Source organism: Rhinolophus ferrumequinum, chromosome 16, assembly GCF_004115265.2.
Source record: "Rhinolophus ferrumequinum isolate MPI-CBG mRhiFer1 chromosome 16, mRhiFer1_v1.p, whole genome shotgun sequence".
In the NCBI taxonomy this organism is placed as follows: Eukaryota; Metazoa; Chordata; class Mammalia; order Chiroptera; family Rhinolophidae; genus Rhinolophus; species Rhinolophus ferrumequinum.
The window spans coordinates 31006211-31020054 of NC_046299.1; the positions used below are offsets into that span (position 1 = coordinate 31006211).

The 13844-nt window shown below is 41.6% G+C and overlaps 1 protein-coding gene across 1 annotated transcript in view; it reads left to right on the top strand.

Moving 5' to 3' along the window:
* HTR7 (5-hydroxytryptamine receptor 7) overlaps positions 1-13172 on the top strand; it is a 72660-nt gene extending 59488 nt beyond the window's left edge. Inside the window, exons 2-3 of the mRNA XM_033129762.1 lie at positions 3370-4128; positions 11521-13172. Of these exons, the coding sequence (XP_032985653.1) occupies positions 3370-4128; positions 11521-11563 (802 nt within the window). The 3' untranslated portion in view covers positions 11564-13172. The remainder of the gene's footprint in view (positions 1-3369; positions 4129-11520) is intronic.
* Positions 13173-13844: the final 672 nt, after the last annotated feature.

Consider the following 13844-nt stretch of genomic DNA (forward strand, 5'->3'; position numbering starts at 1 on the left):
ATTTTCTTACATTAAATTTCCTGATACATTTGGATCTGTTCTGTTCTATTGATCTGTCTATTTCTGGATAATTCTTATTGAGATTTTTTTTTTCCTGTGGCGTTTTACTATTTATAGGATAAGTATCCCTTAATTTTTTTCTTTTTCAGGTTTTCTGTCTATTTTTGCATATTTACTTGATGAAATTAAAAATCACTTGATCACACTAACCAACATCCTTCTAGGGTTTTCAGCTGGAGTTATATATTTCTAGATTAATTAAGGAAAAATTGGCACTTTTATAATACCAGGTTTTCTTATTTTAAAAAAAGTGTTTCCCCCATGGATCCAAGCATTCTCTTAGGTCTTTCAGTAGCATTTTATGTTTGCTTCCTATAAGCTTAGCCATTTTAATAGATTTTTCTAGATATTTTAATTTTTTGATTTTTGTTGTGCATGGAATTATTTCCTTCTATAATATTTTCTAATTGTTAATTTTTAAAAAAACTATTGAGTTTTGTTTATTTACTTTATTTCCAGACACTTTAATGAGCACTCATTTTTTCTAATCATCTCTTGGTTGACTTTAGCCTTCACTCATTAAGAGGTATCCAGGAGACTAAAGAAGCAGATATAGTTCCCTTACTGGAGAATATGACTTGAGATCATTAGAGAACTTGGCATAAAATAGAAGTTTATGGAATATAATCTGTACATTCAGAAAGGACCAAATATGGGCCAATCCCACATCACTGAAATGTAATATAAGTCAGACTAAGTATGTTAGAATGAATCATGCTGTTCTTACGAGATTATTTAATATTCTGAGATGTCCTTAATCTCAATTAATTCATCTCTCAGGATTAATCTTTATGAATTCTATATTATTCATGTGAGCTGGATAAAGGCTGGATTTAATTAAGCCTGATGATAATATTTGAGTAAGGAAAAAGTGAAGGATGGAAGGGAGAACTGAACTGATTTTCTCAAAAATAGAGTTCACCAGGTTATGAATTTTAGGCCGGCTAATTTTTTTTTTTTTGTATAACTTCACAAATGAAATATAACTTGTTTTCTTGTCATGAGTAATCCTATTTCCTCCTTCCAACAAACACCTGTTCTGTAATAACTACCCACCATCCTGACCCCCTAGTTCAGTAGGTGTAAGATGGTCTGACATTGCCATCTGGTGGCTACCTGGGGAACTGTATGAACAAATCTTTTCCCTGTTGGACCTGCAGCGTGGGTTGGTATCTAGGAGGCCGGATCCTGGTTTGGGAATCAGCAGCTTATGCCTGTAGCTACAGGAAAAGAGAAGATAACCGAAGTCCCAGTCCTAGCAAATTTGGCCTCAGGGAGCTGGGAAACAAGGAAGGAGCCAAAATCTACATCTACAGGAGCTGATAGATAGTTAAGGACGAGGTCCAAAAGGAGAGGTCTGCAGAGGAGTTCCGGCTAGAGAGAGAGCGCCTGAACCAAAGCAAAGAAAGGGAGACTTTTTTTTCCCTTAAGGAACCATCTGCATTCAGTGTTGGGGCAGGGATCAGCTTGATTGTGGTCTACCAGTCAATTCGAACACCTTTTTCCAGGGGTTTCCTTGGCTACTTTTTTTTTTTCCTTAAAAATTTCCTCCCATAGTTTAAAACTCAGATAATTTCAGATAATTCCACATAAGGCAAAGTCTACTTCACATTGTCCTTCTCTTGCTTTCTCTTTTCACTTTCCCCTCTCTCTTTCCTCTTCCTCTCTTACTTCTTCCTTCTGACCTCCTTTTCTCTTTTCCCTTCCTTTTCAGCTCTTATTCTTGTGTTCTCAGGAAAACCTCTCTCTTTCTCATCATTCTATTGGGGACCCAAAACATAATCTGAATTACAGCTGATAAGCCTAGGAATGGTGCTTGTGGGTCAGTATTATCAAGGCAAAGGGAAGGCAGAGGTTGTGAAGTGAAGAACAGGAATCCTTGGAAGAGATCAGGAGTCCTTTCAGTATTACCACGAGGCTGTCTTCTTGTTCAACCCGGACATGATTTTCCTGCGCCTGCATTCAAGAGTTTTGTGTGTTTTATTCGCTGCCATATCCTCAGCATTTAAAATAGCACCTGGCATATAGAAGGAGCTCTATTAATATTTGTTGAAGGAATGAATAAATAATCTTGATTAATAATCCAATCTGGCTTATTCCTTTTTACTGTATTTCAGTTATGCCTTGTACGTTTGCAATGATGCTAATTTTCATGGTGAAGGCATGGTGTTTTACTTTTGGGGATGATTTAAGCATAAGACATGAGGCTATTTCTAGCACAAAAATAATTATTTTCAAAATTTCAACCTACTAGCTGACAGACTTTCAGAAAATAACCAGTTGGTAAATTGGGGACTCTCTGTACCTTTTCTTTTCATGTTTCAAGAGTGTATCTTTTATATACATACATGAAGTATAAAAACAACAAAATGACCAGCTTTTACCTTAACTTCTCAAGTGCTCTTTGCATCCTCCCCAAAATACAAGCCAAGACCATTAAATACAGAGGAGAAGACAGATTTGGAAAACTGAAAATGACAAGCATTTGGCAAATGTCTTACTGTATGTTTTCTGTTTGTTGAGTCTCTTTTGCATTATAAATCCTTGATAACCGACGGAGAAATGTTTATTCTCTATATAGAACTAAGCACAGAAAAAATGTTGTGTTTACCTAATATTTTTTAGACTTGTACCCTTTCTTATGAGCCTTCTCAAGAGAGGAGAGAGTGTTTCTCTGACATTACTCTCGTGTGAGAATCTTCTGGGGGTAAAACAAGGATCACTTGCTACTGTCTATTCCAAAACCCTAGGAGTTCCTAAATATCTCACAAATCTCTGTGATCTTGAAATGTTTTCACTGCAATGCAGAGCAGTTAAAATGAGTTAAAAGCTGAACTGAATTAAGACAGCTGAGCAGATCAGTGGGTGTATGATATCAGTGTGTGGTAGACCTTAGTTAATTGGTGAGGATGTGTCACAACATCCCACATCAGGCTTCACATTTTGTTCCTGGCTCATTTCGGTGGCAGTGGTCATAGGAGGGCGGATGTTTAATCTTCAGTTCATTGACTGCATGGAATGTGAGAAGTTACAAGGTATGAAAAGAGCATGAACTAGTATTGCAGGCACAGTGCTCTTACTGAATCCTGGTAGCACCTCTAGCTAATTGTGTGACCGGGAATAAAATAAGTAACTTCTCAGAGCCTTAGTTTACCTTTCTGAAAAATGGGAATACTGATGCCTACCTAGAAGGGCTATTGTGAGGAATGGAACTACTAGGTATGAAGGCTAGCACCTAGCTGGAGGTACTTGCTAGTTGATGAGCTGTGATCACTGTAGTCACATGGTCTATTTCCATTTCTCACCTAGGTACCTTGGGATCACGAGGCCACTGACGTATCCTGTGAGGCAGAATGGAAAATGCATGGCAAAAATGATTCTCTCCGTCTGGCTTCTTTCCGCCTCCATCACTTTACCCCCACTCTTTGGATGGGCTCAGAATGTAAATGACGACAAGGTGTGCCTGATCAGCCAGGATTTCGGCTACACGATTTATTCCACCGCAGTGGCATTTTATATCCCCATGTCCGTCATGCTTTTCATGTACTACCAGATTTACAAGGCCGCCAGGAAGAGCGCTGCCAAACACAAGTTCCCTGGCTTCCCACGCCTGCAGGAGCCGGACAGCATCATCTCCCTGAACGGCATGGTGAAGCTCCAGAAGGAGGTGGAGGAGTGTGCCAACCTCTCGAGACTCCTCAAACACGAAAGGAAAAACATCTCCATCTTTAAGAGGGAACAGAAAGCGGCCACCACCTTGGGGATCATTGTCGGGGCCTTCACCGTGTGCTGGCTGCCGTTTTTCCTCCTCTCCACAGCCAGACCCTTCATCTGTGGCACTGCCTGCAGCTGTATCCCGCTGTGGGTGGAGAGGACATTTCTGTGGCTGGGCTATGCAAACTCTCTCATTAACCCTTTTATATATGCCTTCTTCAACCGGGACCTGAGGACCACCTATCGCAGCCTGCTCCAATGCCAGTACCGGAATATTAACCGGAAGCTCTCGGCTGCAGGCATGCACGAGGCCCTGAAGCTTGCCGAGAGGCCAGAGAGGCCTGAGCTTGTGCTGTAAGGTCATTTATCACTATTTTCCTTTCATCCCCCCAACTGTTCTATAAGAAGGTCTTGAATGAAACATGTCTCAGAAAGCTTCCTGCGTTAGTAGCTACCTTATATTCTACTAAGCATCTTAGACTTGAATTTAGAATTCTATGGATTCCAGTCCTCCACCCAACAGAATTCTGAAAGCCAAAAGGATAGGTACTTAGTTGGTTTGGAAGATGAGACTGATGTGCTGATGAACTGCAGTTAATATGCTTGACGACAAAGAAAATGATGTTTCCCATCCTTTCTCCATTAATAACATCCAAATGATGTTCGTATATTTCTAATTATTGTAGCATTATAATTTTCATTGCTATTACATCCAGTAAAACTTTTTTGACGGCCTCAACCCTTACTGATAAAGGAAGCAAATTCACACAGGTTGGAAGCTACAGAGCTTTTAGGAAGTGCTGCCTGCTTTCTTAGGAGTTGAAAAGTGATAGAGAGTTGTTGAGTTTGTCTAGGAGGCATTAGTGACTTTCCAGGAAGCCATTGCAATAGGGTGTTGGGATCTGAAAAAAGAGTGCAAAGGGCCAGTGGTGGTAAGGAAATGGACCCTTCCCATGTAACCCACTTTAATGACTTTAGCATTGTAAAGAAGGTAGGAGACAGTATAGTAATTAGAGTTGTTAGCAGGTCAGATGAAGATTTTGCTTTAAATTTGAGGTAGAGGAGACATCGTCGTGATTGAAAGCTGAGGGGAGAGACACTGGAATGAGAAGATGGAAGGTGCTGGTGAGAGAGAGCCCATTAGTGTTGGGCATGTGAGAGGAGACGGCAGTCCTCTTCACTACACCTGGCAGGAGGGAATGGACCACTGTAGCTGAGAGGGACCTTCCCAGTCATCTTGTCCAGACCCTTCATTTGACAGAAGAGGTGACTGAGACCTGGAGAGTGAGATGCCCTGTGAGCTCGTGGCACCGGTAGCTAGATTCCACATCATCTGAATCTTACTTCTATCTAGTTTTCATGCATTAGACTCCTTTGTGTGTAATAAAGGTGGCAAGGATACCTCTGTGCTCTCAGGTATCTTGGGAACAGCCCTGCTCAAGGAGAGAACCAAAGTACCCTCATGGATTACAATAGACTCCAGAGGCTCCAGATGTAGGCTACTTCCCCAAATGGCTCTGAACACTTCTAGGAACTCATCTTGTTCTCTAACTTCACTAGACTGAAGCAGGCAGAAACATCCCCTAGCAGGGATGAGGGAAACCAGAGATTGTTTTTCGGCCTGGGAACTCCAAGCTGTGGGACTACAGATAATGCTAGTTCTTGATCCTGGGTGTAGCTTCACAGGTATTCATTTTTACATCTATTAAATATACTCTTTTGTACATAATGAAAGTGTTCAAATAAAAATGTTAAAAACAATTTTTGTTTTGAAGAATACAATTTTTGCTTCTAGGATATGCACTATGGCAAACCTGTATCCCCCAGAGATCTTTCCAGGACTATAAGATTGTTATTGAATTGACCGCTAGTGTTTGCTCACCAGATTCTAAATTCCTTCAGAGAAGGAGCTGTGTCTTAGTTAGATTTCTATTTACAGATCTAGTACGGTGACTGGCACATAATAGATGATAAATAAAAGTGATAATGGCTAACAATTATTAAACACCTTTCACATGTTATACACCATTCTACCTGTAATGTTAGGTGCTTCTAGCATCCCCAATTTTCTGAAGAATAACTGAAGCTCAGGGACATAAAGTAACTTACCTAAGGTCACATAGGCCCTACCTGGTCGATGTGGTACGAATTACCCCAGTGCAACTCTATTTGTCAAATAGTTTCAGTCTGTAGTCAGTGAAGAACTATGAAATGTTTTTGAGCTGGGAATTGTAGCCATCAGCTGTCTAAGAAGACCATTACAAAAACCTGTTAGTAGAAGTAAGTTAAGTTTGTTAGACTTAGTGGCGTGTGGGAGGACACCTTCTTGACAGAGTCTTGGTAGTTTCTCAGATGGAGGAAGTAAGGAATATGCATAGAGTTTTAGGGCTTGTGCTGGGTGACGTGAAGGTGGGGAGCTGGAGAGGACTGCGCAGTGTTTATGACATAGTAGCTTCGGATTGTTGGGAGCAGCTAAGTGAGGGCCTTAAAACCAGGATTAGCCAGCAAACTATTAGTCTTGCAAAGTAAGCTGTACTGTTGGTGTGCAGTCTTCTTTTGGAAGCAACTATTTCCTGGGGTAAGTAGCTGGATGATTCTGCCTAGTCCCAGAGCTGTTTAGCACAGGAACAGGAAAGCATGTTGGTTTCAGTTCTCAGGAGTAACATGCTGAGACGTGGGTTGAGGAAAGTCTGTCTGACAGCAGTGGGAAGGGCAGTTAAAATAGAAAGTCTGGTGGCAGAGAGTCCAGTTAAGCAGCCAGTGTAGAAACTAGGAAGGAACAAAGGAGATCTTGAACTAGAGAACACCCCTGTTTTGTACGCCTCTTACACAGTCACAGAACGGGAGAATAATTTTATTGATTTTTTTTAGCTAATATTTCACACAATTCAAATAGTTCACAAAATACAAAATTTTCAAATGTCACACAAATAGGTTTTCCAGTTTAAAATAATAATACGCCACATTTATTGAAGATTCACTCTTGGGCACTATGCTGAGATTTCATGTGAATTATATCACTTAATCCTTAAAACTATGAGAAGTTGGTTTTCTTCATCTCTGTTCTGAAGATAACAAAACAAGGGCTTGGGAGCTCAAATAATTTTTCCAAAGTCATACATGTAGCGAGTGATAGAGCTGGATTTGACCCAGGAAATCTGTGTTGAGAAGTGCTTTTAATGTCCACGCTACTGTGTCTTTTATAAAAGTAAATCAGCTAACGTAACTTACAAGGATATTTACCTCTGTGTCTTTAGCTAGTGTGGACACTTCGGTATTGTTTTCCAGTTAGTCTAAGACAGAGGTCAGCAAACTTTTAAGCTGTGACGGGCCAGATAGTAAATACTTCAGGCTTTGATGGCTGTAGGTCTCTATTGAAACTCATCACTCTGTCTTAGTAGTGAGAAAGCAATCACCAAATGAGTATGTAAGACCTTGTTTACAAAAACAGGTGGACAGCTGGATTTGGCCTACAGGTCATAGTTTGCTATCCTCTGGTCTAAGAAAATGACTGTCCCGTCATTACATCTCTCTCTGTTTGAATTTATAATTATTGATTGTACTTAAAATTATAGAATATTAAAATCATTTAGGATGATTGGCCTAAATACCCATTAACTTTTAAGTAATTTCTAAGAGAGAGTTGGAATAGGTGCTATTTAAAACATTCTATACCAGGAAGCTTTCTAGTCAGTTCCAATGTGGGAAGACGCCTTTTTAAATTCTTGTTCATACTGTGCCATGCATTGAGGAGGATGCAGAAAATACACGCTGCCTTTTCTGTCCTAGGGCACATATTCCTAATGGACAGACTGCACACAAACACACACATATGGACATTCACCCTTTTTGTAATGAGAGCAAATGAAAGGGGAAGACAGGAAAGGCTATAGGATTCAAAGGAGAGGAAAGTAATTCGGAGCTTACCCTAACCTGATTCGGGAGGACTTCCTGAAGGATATGTCTGTGAAGGTGGTCAAAGCATTTATAACAAAAGGAGAGTAGAAATGGTTTTCCAGGTGAAGGGGACATTTCACGTAGAGGCATCCTTATGTAACAGAGAGTCTGGCTGAAGCTAAGTGTTGGGTGGGGGAAGATTTGGATATCACAATGGAAAGGTAGAATAAAATTAAATTATGAAGGGTCTTCTATTCCAGCCTCAAGAATTTGAGATTTTAGAGTAGACAAGTTGTTCTCAACCAGGGGTGATTTTGCCCCCAAGGAACATTTGGCAAGTCTGGAAACGTCTTTGGTTATTACAGCTGGGGGAGGGGAGTACCTACTGGCATATAGTGGGAAGAAGCTGGGGATGCTGCTAAGTGCCCTGTGATACACAGACAGCTCCCAACAAAACAGTTACCTGGCCCAAAATGTCTATAATGCTAAAGTTGAGAAACCCCAGTGTGGACAGTAGTAATCCATTGACTCTCTGCAAATAGGAGAATGTGAAGTGATGAAGAGTGATTCAGTGGCACCATGTGGGACGAATCAGAAGGTGGAGGCTGGATGTAAAAAGTCTCTTCAATGGCTAGTTTTCTCCAGAAACATTTGAGGGCCTACTATGTACAAGGCACGGTGCCAGGCATGGCAGGGGATGGAAAGATGAATAAGTGACAGTTCTTGCCTCTGGAATCTCATGGTCCAGTGGGCCGAGATGGAAGTAGATATGGTCTGGTGGTAGCTAGTAAAAGACTAGTGACCAAAATACCTCACACAGTTCACACTTTGCACAGTTACATTTAAGTAAACACCAGTTGGGTAACCCCAAACAACTCGTAATTCGACTGGAGTCTCTGGAAGAATGACATGGTGTCCAACCCATAGCTCACAGCAAACCTTCATAGAAGCCTTTGTTCCCCACCCATCTCTCCGACGCTCATATTTCTTGGGCCATCCTGGACACAAAGCGCTCCTCCTGCGAATCTCGCCAGCCCTGTTCTTCCACTCTGGATGCTTAGGTTCTAGTCTCTTTTTCTTTCCCCACAACTGCATTCTTGGCTCTGGTGTTTTTCTCCTACATCATAGTTTTCTTCCTGTATAAACAGTCTACTAGACTGTGTATTGCTACTTCCAAATGTTTATCCACTTCTTCCCATTTTCTTTATCAGCGAGAGGCTCAGGTGTCTAGCAGGTGCTTAGGGATCTTCCCTGGGATACGGAAGGACTAGAGGGCAAAGGCCATGACTACTTCACTGGTAATTTTAATCCACTATCTTTAACCTTTGTCCTCTTTTCACAAGTATTCAAATACCGGTAATATAAAATCAAATGTGATATAAGCAGGGATTTTTTTTCCTTTTTGTTGACTTTATGGATTTTTTTTGAATTGCCTAAATTGCTATTAAATGTCATATTTTGATGACTTTCGTTCTTTGACACCATATTGCAAGCAATATTGAAAAGCAGTTTCTAAACTACTTCCATACAAAAGACTTTCATGAAATTGTTTTGAAGTAGCTCTTCCTTTCCCGCTCCCTTCTTCTCTTCGGTGATGTATTGTCTTTCTCTTTCAAGAGCCTCTTATAATCCCTGTCCATCACAGTGGTTAATCATAGCAGAGTAACCTTGGGTTCCTGCCATGAATTCTGTCAACATGCTGCTCCAGGGTTTGTGCTGAAGCTTTGGAGTTCAAGGAGATTCTACCTTTTCTTTATGGAAACCAGTGATTAGAAAAATCAAACGAAATGGGTCCCAGTAGGAACTGGGAAGAAGTATCAAGTCTCCTGAAACTTGAGGTTTCTGTGGTGGGACGTTGCCTTAAAGACAGAAACATACCAAAAAGTTTGCTATTTCATAGATGATTCCCCCCCCACAGGAGTATTTTCCTCATCCTTAACTAGCCGGAATTCGCACTTTATTTTTATTAAATCATCAATGCTTAATAATAGCTTTTTTGCTTCATGCTTTATAATTGTCTATATTTTAATTTTGTGACATCTCGTTAAAGGACAGGCAATTGACCTCTCGTGCGTTTTCTAAAAAAAAAATTTGTTTTTGTTTTCTAGGTAGATAGTAAATACACATAGCACAACGTAAAATCAAGCAGTACAGATGGGTATAGAAGAACAATAAGCCTTGGGGGGGTGTCTTAGGAAGAAAATATCTGTGGTGGAAATCATGAAGGAGGTGATCATTGGGGTGGGTCTTGAATAAAGAGTAGAATTTTAATAGGGGATGTGAGGGACGGAGGTGGGTTTGGGGTTTCCCAAAGCAAAGGTGAGAGTACAGACGGCGGCACATAGGTGTGGATGCGGTAGGTAAGGAACCTGGGCGTTTCTCCAGCAGAACCTGGAAGCTGGGTCAAGTGGGGGTCATTACAGAGGGCCAGGTGGCCGTGTGGGGGGGAGGAGAGATGAAGGCTTTTGAGCCGGAGTGAGACCAGTACTGCAGTGTAAATAAGGGTTCACGGCAGGAGAAGGGGGATGGGTTAGGAGACCAATGTGAAAGTAAGGTCTCCTGTCAGGAAGGCCCACCCTGGAGGGTGGCATCGAAACTAGGAAAGAGGCCGAGGATGTCTGGACGTTTGGAAGTTGACTAGCAGGTGGGTGGCAAGGAAAGGGAGACGTCCGAGGTGGCCCTTGGCTCGAGGCCCGAGGGATTCAGTACAGTGCCCGGGCTGCTGAGAGCTGCAGATGAAGTACGGTCTTCTCTGTGCTGAGAAGAGGCAGGGCCCCTGCTAGGAATCAGTGTGGAGCACCGTCGGCGACACAACCCGTTTTCAGAGCCTGCTCCCAGATACCCAGGAGCCTGGAGCCGTGGACCTGAGCTGAGACATGGCCTCAGGCGTCATTGTGTGAGATGAGGGACAAAGCGAGAGATGGTGTCTGGTGGAGAAACCGATCCTGTTATCGGGAAAACCCGTTTTTGGAGTCTTCGTAGCCAAATGAGGGGGGCACTTTCAATGGGATGGGGAGGCAGAGGCTGGGGGTGTAGTGGCAGGCCCTGGACCCTCATTGACTGAGCTCTCAAGTATAAGCATGTACCGTGGTTTGGTCAGTTGAGTCCTGTGAAGGTACAGAGTTAGGGGAGTGTGAATCGACTGTGTTTCCACGAAAATAAGTCCTAACCGGGAAATAAGCCCTAGCATGATTTTTCAGGATGACATTCCCTGAACAGAAGCCCTAGTGCATCTTTTGGAGCAAAAATTAATATAAGACCCGGTCTTATTTTCAGGGAAACATTGTAGAGGGAAGGTGCTCTACACCAGGGAGAAAAAGACTCTTCCGTTGGTCTCAGCCGTTGGTCAAGACTTCACCCATGACTCCACCATGACTCATGCTACTTCTGTGAATCTGGGAGGAAGGAAGTGTGGGTGGTGGGGTTTCCTGGTCTTTGCGCACATGGCTTACTATAATGCAACCTCAGGGTTTCCAGGAGAGACCATTTGTCATTAGTAGTCACCATTATTTTTTTCAGGTGGGGCAAGTGCAGGAGTAGTTTGCAAGGATTTTTGAGAGTGGAGCCATTTTTGGCTATAGCTGTATTTATACAAGCGAATTTCTAAATGGGGTATCTGGGGCTGATTTGCAAATAAATGAAGGCCATGGCAACTTGTAAAAGTTATAAAATCTACGAAAAAAAGTCACAGCCTTTTTTCTTTCCCTTAGAGATGCTCATAACCCCTTAGGAGCCAGAAATGATTCAAATTACTAAATGCTGTCAAAATTAAATCCACCCACCTGAAAACACTCAACATTTACGGTTCTGCTAAAGCATTTTTTTTGTCTTCTTTCTCTCTCTTTATAGACAAAACTCTGACTACTGTAGGAAAAAAAGTCATGATTCATGATCAAAAGCGAAATCGTGGAGACAACAAAAACAAGACAAGACAGAGGTGGCAACAGAAGGAAATCATTTGCTGAAACTATGGAACGCGGCTTCTGTCCTTTCTTGGGAGGGCTCAGATGTGACAAGCAGGGTGACCTGTTGTACAAAGTATATTATGAGGGAGATGGTGACCTTTTTTTCCTGTGGATCAGTGCTATTGTGTGCAATTGAAAATAGCCCTCCGTTCAAGACAGCCAGATCAGCTCAGCTGTAAGCAGTCGAACGGGGCTGAATTCCAGAAAGCACACCGTTTCTGGTGCTTTGCGTATGTCCAAGTCCATGCAAGTGGCAGTGAGTTCCAGTGTGCGCTTCCCATGCTTCCAAGTCTAGGCGTTGTGGTGACTATCCAGGAATCATTCATGAGGCAGAATTTCTTTTGTTGTAGGACAGAAGGGTGTTTTTCTAAGCTAACTGCAGTAAGCATAGTGTTGAATATGTTGCATGTCTGTGTTAGAAAACAGAATCCCGCCATCAGCTCATGCAAATGATTTCCCAGAGCAGTGTCTGTTTTAAGCTTCTGTCAAACAGTTTGGCTTTTCTGCAGGGTCCCTGTGACTTTCCCACCAACGTACTTTCTTTGTTAACTCACTTACTGTTATGGTATAACTCAGGAACAGATCTCAGGATGGAGAGGATCATAAAACTGGAATAAAACTTTTTCTTGGGCTCACACTTCTTCCAAGCAGTCCTGAGACATGAGAGAGATGCCTTCCCTGAGGATTTCTACCAGGATGAAGCGTGAGTGCCACCTTCCTGCTCTGTAGGCTAATGTGGGTGTTGGCACTAAATGGACTCTCATTACCACCGGGTGCAGTGGGCGCACAGGCTAGCTCATTACTGTGTGTTTGGGGGAGAAAGTAGGGGAATAGTGGGGTCTCCATGAAAGGTGATATTTTTGGAGGTGAAGCATCAGTACGTCAATTCTTGTTGAGTAGCACTGTGTTCAACTGAATTGTGTGAACCGGAGGTCACTTGGGCCACTCTTAGTAAACACTCCCGAATACCATTCTATTCCTTCTAGAAGACTCATTGTTGTGTTCTCTGTATCTTAAATCAAACGTGTGCCTGGGCAATTCTGTTCTCCTCCCCTCTCCCTCCCCAAAGTGGTAGGCATTAGGGCCGACAAGGAAACAGAAGAGGTCCCTTTGCGGATAGTTTTTTTTTTTTTTTTTTCAGTTGAACTGTGTAATGTTATGAGCTAAGGAGACAGGAAGACAGTAAATGAGAAAAGAAGAGTACCTCTAAGGGGGAAAAAAATGAACGCAAACCTTCATTTGATAAAAGAGAACTGAAAGAGAATACTATTTTCCTACCATAAATGTAGCTGTTCCCTCACAGGATAACGTGGAATTCCAATGTGGATTATGGATTTCTTCCAACTTTCGCTGACATTGCTTCTTATCCGATACAGGGAAGGGTCTGCCTTTCCTGAAAGGGGAGGGGGCCTGTCCTTGGAGACAAAGCTTGTACAAATTCCTGAACCGCAGATTTGCAAAAGTGACTGTATATACTTATACTCATAATTTAAATGGTTAATTCTGGTCAGATAAATGTTGTTAAATTTGAAAATGTTTTATTACCTTACATCAAATAAAGTTTATTTGTAGCTGTAATAAAGCAACTTAAGTAATGATTTTTAATTGAAGGTCTGGTGTCATAAATGTTGGAGATGTAGAATGGCAGAAGGGCAAGCTGTATATATTTGCTAAATTCTAACAGGTAATCAAGACAGTTCTGTAATTAATTGCATTTCACTGTGAGGATTCATCCGTTTTGTAACTTTTTTAAGAATGAACATTCATTTCTGATTGATGGACGTTTATTGGATTCCTGCTATATTCAGCACTGTGGACAACGAAGGAACCAAGAGGGGTAAAGCAAATTCTTACTTTTAAGGAGTTTGCCTTCAGGTACAAGGCAGACACTTCTCCATATAGTGTAGTAAGTGTCATAGCAGTTTGCAAAGAGTGACAATTTTTTTTTCCTGTCCAAAAGTCAGGGCATTATGGTTAATTGGATTGATCAAGGTTTCCAAAGGTATTTTTCAAATTATTTTATTAGGACCTTAGTTATTCAAATTGGCTCTTTATCCCACCTGATTTGAACACCTGATTATGGAAGTCAGGTCCATTCTGGCTACCTGGGATGGGCACTGTTCACTGCGTTGTACATGTGCGATAGCCAAATGAAAGGAAAAGGTAGAAATTGAATGAGAAAAATATCAAACAATTTATAATACCATT